Raw genomic sequence first — 12,580 nt, forward strand, 5'->3', positions numbered from 1 at the left:
AGAGGAAATAAATTCATAAATCCTAATTCTTCCCAACCCACAAGGGTATAAGCAGATCCTTTATAGTTAGGCCAACAAACAAAACCACAGCCAATGAGGTACATTACAATCAAGGTAAATTCTGAAATATATTTTTTTTAAAAGAGAGAGAGAGGCAGAAAAAAATCCCATGTAATATTAATTGGGAACATTTCATAGTCTTGCCCTGTCAAGCAAATATTCACTAAAAGGATTTTTCTGTTTTTGTTTTATTATCTTTTTAGAAAAAAAAAATCCACCTAATTCAACCTTGTTAACATTTTTAGATCATTTTTGCCTTAAAGCAGAGCAGGCTAGAAAACATGACTGCCATTATGCACATCTTAACGTTTTAATAAGATTTTCAAAATGTTATCATGATCATTAAATGCCCAGTTAGTTCTAGAAAGTCTGGTTAGGATCAGTCCACTTCTCGAGGAACAAGAAGAAAAAAATAATTATTACACTGTAATTTATATAATGAGGATTAGCATTATCCAGAATTCTACACACTTGATTATACATTATAATATTTCAGCTACTACAGACTGAACGCTAATTAATGCAATATTACTCAAAATATTTCAAAACTGCCATTGGGACAAATTTATGAAAAAATATCGATTATGTATGTACACAAGACCAATTTTAAACAATATACAGGCTCTTTGGAAAGATTATTTAAAATATAACATGTTACTGACAATTAAAGAGAAAAATATACATTTGAAAAGTATACATCACACTGTTGCTTTACATTTTTTCCAGTAGGACACACAAACAGCACTGTTTTTCTGTAATGCTGTTCAAAAGTTAAGTAATTAATTACATTTATCCTTTCACCAGCTGCTCAACAGCAGATGGATCATTTCTGAGACCTTGTTGAATTAAATCCACATAATTCATTTTCCTGGATTAGCTAACTGAAGTTTGAGTAGGGTGAAAAACAGGTAACACAATATGTAGCACTCACATGTATGCTGAGCTTTTTGTCGTGCGATTTTGTCGTTTACATTGTGTGCACCCGACGGCTTTTGACTTATGATTAAAACAAGCAATTAGAAATCAAAAGATCCCAAAGCCTGGGATAACTTTATATTTTTTGTCTTCGCCAAAGATTGATGGAAATAGACCTAAACATAATTTTTTTTTTCATCACAGAAGCGTCGTGTGTATAGCAGCTACGACAACAAGTTTGTGAAAGCAGTTTTGTTGGAGAGCAGGTACCATGGACAGTTCCTGGAGGCGAACAGAGGTTACATTTATGTGTTGTGTAGCAACTAACGTCCTGCTTTGAAGCGGAGGGTGGGGAGCAGAGAGGAATAATGGCTCTTACTTATCACTGCCTTACCACACATCCCTCCTATAGCCTGAGCTGCTTTTGTAATTAAAACAAAGAGTAGAGGTGCAACTTTATAGCCTCGCTTCCAGGTCCTGTCTTCATATGTTATCGTCTCTGAATGACTTGCTCAACTTTTGGATGGATTATCGAGATGTGACACTGTTGCACAATGCTGCGTTATCTAATGTCTTTTGTTGCTCTTTTCTTGTTTGTTGAGAGATGCGAGCTGGCTGAAATAAGCTGACGGAGTTATGATTAAATGGAGGCTAAAAGGGAGACTGACAACCGGCATTTCAATCTATTTCACCACAGAAATTTTTCCACTGAAATTCCCCAAACCAAAAAATGATTTAACGCCTCAGTCACTGAGAATAATATCGATAGATATGACTGGCAGATATAGCAGATGTTAGTTTACACAAATATTTTTCACTCTAAGCTAAAACCTGTATTTCCTGTTGCTCGAAAGAGAAATGAATCTGAAAACACACTGAAGTTGTGAAAGCACCAGGAGGACCATAAGTTCATTCGCTAACGCAGGCCTAAACTCTGCTGTCGTTTAAAAAAAATATATCCTACTTTTGTTTAACAGTGATCAAGTTAAAGTTGAGTCATCAAGCAGATTCGGAGCCATTAGTGTGCCGCAAGTTAGTAAATGATGAACTTTTCTAACCAGCATCTGTGCTCCTGAATCAATAGTTGCTCTGGATACTGTCGAGTGCTTTGGCCCCTGCTTTGGCTAAGGCTTGCCCACATATAACACAAAAGTTCACTTGCAGCCTGTGTTACTATCATAATAATTCAGCATTAGCATCTAGTTTTTGAACTTTGCCACAGTTACAATGCAAATAATTGCATAAATTCAGAACAGGATATAATTCTTTGGCCGTGCTGAATTTGTTTAAATCTAAAACATGCCCACAAAGTATAAAACAGAAGCTGATTTGAAGACAATTTTACTGTCACACTACATACAGCGCTAGCATATAGTTTTCAAACTTTCAAACCAGAATTACATAAAGCCAGAGCAGGATGCAATAAAATACTTCACTGACTGTTCAAATATGTTATTGGAACACAGAGTCAATGTTTAAGTGCATTAGGCTCAGTGGTCTTGTATGTACAGCTGTCACTGTCAAAGCCACAGGCAACCTGACAATGCTTTGTCTCTGCGCACAATACGAACATGTGCTCTTCTAAGACAAGCTTATACTCCACACAAATGCTGTGAATTTAATCTAGATAGACAGTATCTCATGCTATCTGGATGATCAAAAATAGGTCATGCTTCTCAAAAAACAGTTTGAGCCATTTAATCTCCTCTCAAACTGTCTGAAACCTGGACAGAAGCTGCGTTCGCTTTCCAGCAAAGATTTTAGGAACACTGATTTGTATCAAGCAAACAATGTTCACCACCAGTGCAATATTCTCCAAATGCTCCCTGACACAGTTCAGAACAATTGCCAGCATAATACTATTTCACATAATCTTGTAAAATCCACAGAACACAAGTTTAGCTGCTGAGTAAATCTCTGTAAATCGAAGTAAGTTTCTAACACTTACATTGCAGCTCCCGCTTTGGATTTCACATGACAGCATCTAACAGCATGAGCTAAAAGGCTTGTCGTTCATGCGATACAGAGTATCAGTGATGATAAATGCTGACCAAACTGACAGTATATTAAATAAAAAGAACTTTGACACCAACCTAGTGCTGTGATCCAAAAAGTTTGATTTTCTCCCAGTCTCTTGATAGCTGAGCTGGTGCTGTGGCTTTGAAAGGTAGTCCCCAGGAATATGACATACTGTGCCTTTGACAGCCTCGAGATAAGCACCTGCGTTCGGGTCCCTTTTTACGTCACACCTCCCCATTCACAGCCCTTCAACATGATGCACATTTGCACATCAACAGCCACCAACCCCCCTCCTCGCTCTACTCCCACATCCGCAAAACACACAAACAGGCACACAAGAAGGCAGATGCGCGCGCTTGCCTCTACTCATGCGCGCGTACACTCGCACAGACACACGCACAGGCGCCACAGATTTGTGTGCGCTCGGTGAAAATGCAACATACATGCAGGCGAACACACACATGTGCGCACATATGCACTCACAGGTGATTTACTCCTTTGTTTTTTTGTTTTTTTTTTTTTACCCCCTCCATCCAGCCTCATTCACGTATCGATCCTTATTCTATGTGGTTTTTTTAGACAAAACTTTCACTTGCTTTGTCATAAGACCGGGGCATATGCCCTCCCAAGCTCCTCATACATCACTCATCATGCAAATGAGAGGGAATGTCACTCCTCGGCAGCAGATGGCCAGGGATGATAACAATGGCTCAACAGACCAGTTTCAATGTCTGCGACTTTATCGCTACGGCAACAACAAAAATAGATGATATGAAATCCTTGTCTGTTAATTTGATTTCCCCCCTTTTTTATGCTTGTACCTGTCAGTCTGTTTCATTTCTCCGGGACCATTTGAATGTAAAAGCTTTGTCCGAGGTTTTCCGTCACAAGAAGTCTGGCTATCAGTAAAAGGCAGAGACCTGGAAATGATTTCTGGTGACTACGGAAGGCTGCTGCCTCGCAGTTATTCAAGTAATTAGGTGTAATTCCTCCCTGTAGGCCATGTTAGCCTCCTGAGTTAGCTCAAGCGTTCGACAGGCCTGGATAGAGACAGGGAAGAATAAAAGAAGGAAGGGGCCCCGAGAAATCACAAATGCAGCTTTTCAACCCCCCCCCCCCCAGCCAAAGTGATGTCACCCTGCGTCCTGCTGACTCCTGTTCATACAAGCCCCTATAGCAGAGAGTAAACAGTGGAAGCGTTTAGCAAACAGGGCCAGATTACAATGACAAAGGCAACCACACTTCTGGGTGGAGCCTGGGGCGAGGGGGGCAAAAGAGGGGGGTGGGATGGTGTGGCTCAGGATTTAAAATAAGTGATACCCATGAGGGCCACCGCCCCCCCTCAAGATCCAAGCGTAGCCCTTCCCCAGCTGATGGTAGGGGCCACCCAAACATGCTTATCTGTCGCCGATGCCCCCCCCCCAGTCCCCGGGGACTGACGTGTGAACACAATATGTAATAATAATGTATTTTCAGTTCTTCTTTCTGTGATTTGTGCATTTGGTTATGCAAGGCTGGGGACTTGAGGATGGAGAATATCATTACTTAAGGTTTGGCAGTTGATCATCACCTTGTTTAATGCCTCATTTGAAAGTCTAATTTCTAACTGTCTTCAAGAGCCAATTCATGGTACACTGTGAGAGAGACATACAAAGAGAGCAGACCTGCTCTGCTTTGCCCTCTTTTCACCATTTGCGCCTGATAATCATGCAAACATATGAAAGTAAAGAATCATCTATCCAAGCATCTTATCAAATAACATGTTCTTTGTCTGCCGATGCAGACAATCTCGCTGTGGGGACACAACAAGCTTGTTCGAGGGATGATTATTTCATGTCCTGAGCTCGACATCAGAAGAATACACAAAAAGAATCAACTCATGTAAAGCAATCTTGGACAAATTGTGAGTGAGCCACATATTGAACACTACACAGCACCGCCATTACAAAATGCAACATTTTCTTTTGGCCCTAACATCTGTTCAAATCTGTTTAAAAAAAAAAAGAGAGAGAGAGAGAGAGACCTCATTCAGAGCAGGCACAGAACATAAACTAGTGTTTTGTCAAGCTATTTCATCAACTGAAAATGTGGGCATAACTGGAGAGAGCTGATGGAGAAATGAAAGAGGAGTGGGTTGGACAAAATTACATGTCAAACAAGGGTTCACATTTAAAAAGTCCTGCTCATATTTGTAGAAAGTGTTTGATTGCATTTAGAAGGGTATTACAATGGGTCACATCTGTGTCTAAAAGCTTTTCGCATTCTGCTGCAAATTATGTAAGCAAAGTGAAGGGTCACAGCACCCTGTTGTTTTGAGCACTATACCTTCCTCCTGCGAAACCTACACAAATATGTTTAACTGAATTCTTCTAATGCACTGCAGGATCAAAATGTCAGCAGTATAACTTCAACAAACCCCCTCACTCAACACCCCACCCCGTAATTTCAACAAAGCAATGCGACTAATTTCGCATGGCAGCCCATGCACCCCAACAACAATGCATATTCACACTATGCCATTGAATATGATAGACGTGTAAAAATCTATATTAAACTGTGGTTAATTTCAGCTATAATGCTTTAAGCTTGGTCTAAAATGACACAAATGCTTCTTCTTGGTGGTACTGAACCCTCATTGTGCAACCACTTGATGCCGCTTGTTCATCACAGAAAGTCACATAAAAGGACTGAATTAAAATTAAAAAAAAATATTTGCATATGCAAATACAAGGAACCAAACATAAGTACATGTTGTTGATATGGCTCCAGGATGTAGAACTATCTTTATGTTAATGTCAGCAGACAGGGGATATTCTTTTGAAAATACAGTACATTTTTCATGGGGATCATTATCTACACTGCATGTCACTGTGTCTCAGTTAAAAGAAATGATTAGATTACTTCCCAGCAATCCCCTTTGGGGCGATTTGTATGTGTGACCGTGGGCAACCTTACAATATGTTTATTCAGTGTCCTTTGAAGGCACTTCAATAACAATTCAAATGTTTTATGGACAAATATAGGATGCTTTTTATATATATATCTGCCTTAAACTGATGCCTTTGGAACCCAGGTTCTGTTACATTAGAGTTGGTGGATCAAAATCACTAAATCTTCAACTCACGGGGGAAAGTAGGCAAAAATACAGTTTTGCTAGATATAACAGGTGACCAAACCTGGATACAACTGAGGCTGTATGTTGTGTTTATAGATATATGTCTACTTGCAATTCCTAAAACCACAAATATTGTTTATCAAAATGGTTGCCTTTCATGATGATCTATATACTTATATCAGTGCCAACGGAAAGCAACAATCACCAGTAGTCAGTACTTGTTCTCTTGCCCTCAAATAAGAGCACACAATTGCAAATAAAGGGCTAAAGATCCAGTTTCACAAGATGTGACAGGTGACCAAACATGTGTGGTGTAAGAATCACAATTAAGGCTGGTAGTTACTGAAACGGCTGAATTCTACATATTAATCCAGTAACAACTAAAAGCACCAGTCACCAGTGGTCACTACTGGTTCTTTACTTTCACTGCCCTTAAATGAGAGCATATGATTGCTTACATCTAAGAAATCAATGCATGGCTGGTCAGTGGATGTCTGCCTTTTGTAGTTCACAGGCCGTGCACTCATTGTGTCGTGTCATTGAGAGGTTAGGTCCAGATCTGGGTGTCTCTGGGGGTCTCTACCCATCTTTTCTACTCAGACGGGCAGACAATGAAGCAGACACGCCTATAAATGGCCAGATAGGAGCTTGGATGTTCAGCCAAAAGCGAGCATCTAAACAATGGTAACAGGTGTGTATAATGTGTGCTTTGATAATGACCTTGCTGGCCGTAATAGTATGTCTAGACGCAACTAACAGGAGGCATTTCTGTCTGGTCTCAGAAGTCCTGTGGGGGCTCAATTGCAAGATCCTAAGGAGCAGATATCGGTTGGTTGTTAGTCATTAAAAATAAAAGAAAAACATGTTAAATGGTGTAGCATACATAAAAAAATGTTCTACTGTGACACTGGCAGCATGAGAAGCATCAGTAAAGTTAAGTCTGCCACTCAACAGTATTTTTTTTTCTGTCTTTAAAATATTTGTAGGGTAGTTTGCATAATAAGCTAAAATCATCTTGAGTATTCAGAGATATGCACTTGAATAAATAGAAAAAACTCCATTAATGTGGATGGCTTGCAATTTTTGATTGCGCCAGATACAGGAAGCTTGCTGACATGAACTAAAATGCAAATGCCCTTTGAGCAAAACAAAGAAATTGATTATGAAGTAAGTTTCTCCAGCACAAGTAGCTGGCTTTGAGTGATTAATGGGGGTGGGTCATTGATTTCCTTTTGTTTAGATCTTGGTTAACTTTCTGGAGACACAATTATAATTTGTTTCCAAACAATAAATCCAATCTAGCTTGAGCAAATTAAATTTGCCTATGGCCTCTTCTGCGTCATTTTACATTTGAAATGGATTGTTATCAAAAGCCATTGCATGTAAATGTATGCTTTTTCTGTTTATGTTTGCTACATTTCTGATTAGATATTGTTTTTCTCAGCATATTGGAAGGTGAGCACCTCCTAAGATTAGAAAGAGCTGTTTACAGAGCTCTGCATGACTTGTCAGCCACAGTGCCAAGGGTTAATCTTCCAGTTCTCACTTAAATAGCTGTATGTCACACGCATCAACATTTCTGATGAGCCATGTATCTACAGTACATGTGAAATACTGTCACAACTAGTACTACATGTTGTCTGAAACATGCCAAAATATGGTGTATTTGTTGAATGAGCACATATTGTCTCTCTCTACATTAGCCTTGCTAAAGGTTGGTGAAATGCTTGTGAGTTATCAAAGCACAATGTACTTTATATTTCTGTATATTTGCAAGTCAAATTGCGGTGTTACAGACTACTTTATTGTGAGGCTTTTGCCATATTCTTCAGCTTTACAACTTTGAAAACTTCCACAGATCCAGACATTTATACTTCCTGATTTCTCGCATCATCTCTCCAAGATAGTGATAATACGATTTCTGTGTTTTTCGCTGTTGAGAAACAAACTGGATTATGAACAGATCACTACATAAACAGCTTTCTAAAAGGAGGCAGCTATTTTAAAAAAGGCTGAAGAAATGCAAAGAGGGATTTAAATTTTAATTTGAATTTATTCCAGCAAGTGAAAGGTTCTTTTGAGAGGGGATTTCAGCAAAGATGATGGTATTTAAAAGTGATAAACAAGCATCTAAACCTCCAGTGGAAAACAGTCATTTTGCTTCTTTCTAGTGTAGGGGAGGAATTGGGCTTGCTATGGTCACATCCAAAAAATAAGAATAAGTAATAGTAGTAATTAAAATGTAAATAAGCGAGATCCATGGAGATATTTCAACTGATTTCTGTCATAAATTGTGTAATTAACATTTTGTCTTGACACACCTTGTGGCTCTGGATGTATAGCTATATGTCCTCAGGTGCAAATTCATGTTCTCTGTGTACTTGGCATAGCGTAGTTTATACTGTACATGGATGCTTTAAAAAAAACCTTTCACACTTATCACATGCAATTTAAATCTTGTGCCTCAACACTGGAGAGGAACATCGGGCTAAGTTCAAAATGAAATGCCTTACAAATTAGGACTTGTGTTAATTAAGGACTGCAGTTGTGCAGGTTGAGACAGTATCAGGAAACATATAGTGGATTTTTGGATGAGTGATCCACTCTGGGCAGTCACATGTTCCATTTATGTGACAAAGGATGACTAACCAAGGCTGTCATCTATTATATTCATAATATATGGATTATAATGATGTGACTGGATTTCAAATGTTTCTATTCTCCTCTGGATGACCACTAAACTTAAGCAGAGAAACCTATGCCACACAAGAAAGACAAAGAGTTACATCATTTTGTCGAACAGTTAATCCGATCATGGACAGTGTTTGTGCATTTGCTATCTTCGGAAAATGCCAGCAAAGGCGCTAAGTAAACCTATTTTACAAGACTCCCTCACAAGGATACAGTGCCAGTATCGGGATAAAATTTCACACAGCGGCATGGCTCAGTCACATAACCTAAGCAGGCTTAGGAAAATGGAACACTACAAAGTATTGCACTTTCTTTCTGTATGTGTGTTGCGGCATACAAAATGCTCGGATGACTGATGTGAGTTTTAGCATGAAAGCCAAAGTGAACTAATGGCTGAATAGCATGTAGATACTGTTGTTAATGCTCTGAGTTGTTTAAAATGGTAGATTATGGAAGTGTGCACCTGGCATTCTGCAGGCTAGCCTGGCAACACTCCTCCCTTATAATTATAATGAACACACAGTAATTCAGGGTTGAGGCTGAAATACGAATGATGTCCTCTGAGACAGCTTGTTTTAATGGGTATGCAGAAGAGTTCCTAGAAGTGCAGATGGCAGATGCAATGCCTTTTAAGCTATTTACAGATTGTACACTACAAGGTATAGAAAGACCCATAGTGTGAGGCCATATTGCTCTTCTGTGCTCCCGTACTAGACAATAGACTGACTCGTGAACCACTAATGAAATCTTAAGATATTTTTTAGAGTATGCTTATTGCAATATTGATAGCTTATTATACTAACAAGTTAGAGAGCATAATAGGAAAGCGAGATCCTGTAAGGACTGCATGGCCTGTTTGTTTCATCTAAATACCCCACTGTTCTTACTTTGTCCACATAGGGGTGCATTTGTTCAGAACTCGGGCCCTCATGTAGTCTTTCATTACAGAACGTCAGAAGCCTAATTTTAGGTTTTTGGAGGGATAAAAATCTTTAAGATGCTGTAGTCTACATTTAACACAGCGTAGAACTGAATAGGCTGCAAGTAAGATAAGAGCCAAATGCTACATGAAATAAAATTATCATAAAGGAGAGCCATATGTCTCTTTTGTTAGAGCATTTTGCTTTTTCACATGCCGATCTCCACCTAAACACTGAACCACCAGAACTGCCTCCTCCAGGAATTCACAGTGATGTCAATGCACATGCCTTAAATGCAAAACGCGTGCCTCATAATTCTAGTTTAAACACACATAATGACAATATCTCAGTCGTGATTTTAAAAGCTAAATTTGTACCTCCTTGCATGGAAAATAGTCCCCCAGCGTACACCTTTTGTTTACGTACAGTATAGCTAATATATGTGTACCCCTGGCACAGACCCAGGCCCATATAAAAGCGTGTGGAGCCTTTGAATCAGCCCACCACTGTGATACAAGAGCAGGTATTGAAACAACAAAAATGTTAACTCCAAGAAAAAGTTTTGCCGCATTAAAGTCACATAGGAGCCACATTAGCATGTGAAAAGAATAAACAGAGGCATTCTCAGTTACACACTCCACCTGGCTGCTAACCAACGTCCTTGTCAGAAGTCCACCCACCGCACTGGCTAACACTGAAAGACCTCCTGGGGACCGCAGTGACCATTCACTCGGTTCTCTCTTTTTCCCATGCACCTGTGACTGTTTTTGTGTTTGCTATTTTTTGCTTTGTCTTTTTCTGGCAACACTGTATCATCGGAGACACACTTTCCCTCAAAAGGAATTCTCCTGCCCAACAATGTGGTTTGTTTGTTCACCGGATATGGCAGGCCAGAGAGTCAAATGGAAAAAAAAACAAAAAAAAAAAACAAGTCACCACAGTAATAATTAACATTGCCACAAGAAAAAATAAGCTGAAAGACACAGCAGTATGAATGGACTTGAAATAAGAAAATAAGGTACTTTTACCAACTGGTTTCTTGCCGAGTTGGGGGGCTTCACAGGTGCAGTTGGAAAGACTCTCCTCCTTACTCTCCTCGGACGGCTCATCCGGCTTCTCCATGGTCCTGGACCTTAGAGAGCTGCTTTTCCATTTTCCAAAGGACTTTGCCACAATCGCTTTGTCCGCTCCTTTCATTGTTTTCTGTAAAACACATTTACAGCATGACTTCCCAGGTTTATCCCTCTTGTGAGCCATCTGCCCCCTTTTTTGGCTCTCAATAAACCTGGGCTCATCTTTCCCAAACCCAAAGTAAGGGAGAATTAGGGCATTGTGTGCATATGCATTCTCTTAAGCATTCCAGAAAATTTCCTGATTGCCCTGGCATCTTTTTTAGAGAGCGCTTGGACATTGTTTTTCTCCTGACATTTTGCAGTCCTGTGTGGAGAGAGTGGTACTGATTGAAACAGTATAAAACAATACTTTGCAAAGTACCCACACAGTAAACAGTAGATGGGAACCGAAAAAAAACAAACATGTTTTCATATTTAATCCAACTTAAAGGAAATAAAAATAGCACATTATGCCCTAATTGAGTGCTGTACAGTCCGCAAATACTATTACAAGGCCGATCAGGATTAGCAGTGGAACATACCTAGTTATCTATTTCTGAGTGCCAAGACTGCTAGCAGTGGGCAACTAAATTTCAAAAGCTGGCAAATCCAGTTGTCTCCTAAATACAGAAAGTACTTAAATCCAGAGCTAACAGAAGAAAAAGACGGATAAAGGGTGCTCTGCATATCACCGAAAAGCTTGTGCACTTTTCAGAATCACTGGCTAGGTTAAACAAATATGCTAAGTAGAGATCAAAACAATCCTTTGATCTGCAGCCTAGTTTCCAGAGGAATGGCTTGGCTGTTGTTGTAAATAACTTGTATAAATCTATATACCATTTGCCTTCAGGTAATATCAAAAGTGCCAGGGATTCACAGGCAAATACCTTGTGGTTAGGAAATAGATCAGATAAAAGCATATAAATATTTCAGCAACACTGCACTCTGTCATTTTGTATATTACAGCTGAGTTTTTAACCCCATATGATCATTTTACTTGTTTAGTTCTACAGTAGAAACATGAATGAGTTATATTTGATAGCAAAATAACATTCTACCCCTTTCTATTTTGTAGTTGGGAAAAATGTTCCTACCTCCAGCATGCCATTCAGGTCAAACACAGTGTAAAACATTGTGTTAAACTTCATACAAAAGAGGCTTGAAGAATCAGAATGCAGAAGCTATGCAACTTGCTGACTAACTTTGCCCTCTGTTTTGATCGAGCACACAAAGAAAAACGCTGTCCATTCAAAACAGACAGCATAACTCTTTTCAGAGAGGGGGGACCGTGAACAAACGAGGCCATGTCCTGAGCTGCAGTCAGTTTCCCGTCAGGCCTGCACAGTGCACGGTGAGGGCCGCAGGGACTGGGACCGGCTGACACCACACTCACGGGCAACAGAACAACTTTTGTGCACACTATCCTCCTCTGGAGCTTTTTTTTCTTTCAACCCAAATTGGACAAGCTTGCTATTTGGTTTGTAGCTTGCTTTTCATCAGCCTCTTTGGTCATACTACATAAACATGTTACCAAAATTGCCAAAATAACACTTTCTGTGAACAAATTTAATAGCAATATAATAATCTTAATCTTAAATTAGTAGCTTGCGTTGAAAAGATTTTGACACAACACACAGCATTTAACTTGTTATTCCAGATCCTAATACTACAAATGAGGCATAATTACAGATACAAATTTAGCTTTGGCAAAAACATAATACCAATAAAGCATTGTGTGATTTGAGTGG

General features: G+C 39.4%; 1 protein-coding gene across 1 annotated transcript in view; it reads right to left on the reverse strand.

The window, feature by feature from the left end:
• st18 (ST18 C2H2C-type zinc finger transcription factor) overlaps positions 1-11,980 on the reverse strand; it is a 38,737-nt gene extending 26,757 nt beyond the window's left edge. The window contains exons 1-2 of the mRNA XM_041949245.1: positions 11,927-11,980; positions 10,749-10,923 (exon numbers count right to left, since the gene is read on the reverse strand). Of these exons, the coding sequence (XP_041805179.1) occupies positions 10,749-10,923; positions 11,927-11,980 (229 nt within the window). The remainder of the gene's footprint in view (positions 1-10,748; positions 10,924-11,926) is intronic.
• Between the last annotated feature and the right edge of the window lie 600 nt (positions 11,981-12,580).

Source organism: Chelmon rostratus, chromosome 12 (genome assembly GCF_017976325.1).
Source record: "Chelmon rostratus isolate fCheRos1 chromosome 12, fCheRos1.pri, whole genome shotgun sequence".
NCBI classification, from domain to species: domain Eukaryota; kingdom Metazoa; phylum Chordata; class Actinopteri; order Chaetodontiformes; family Chaetodontidae; genus Chelmon; species Chelmon rostratus.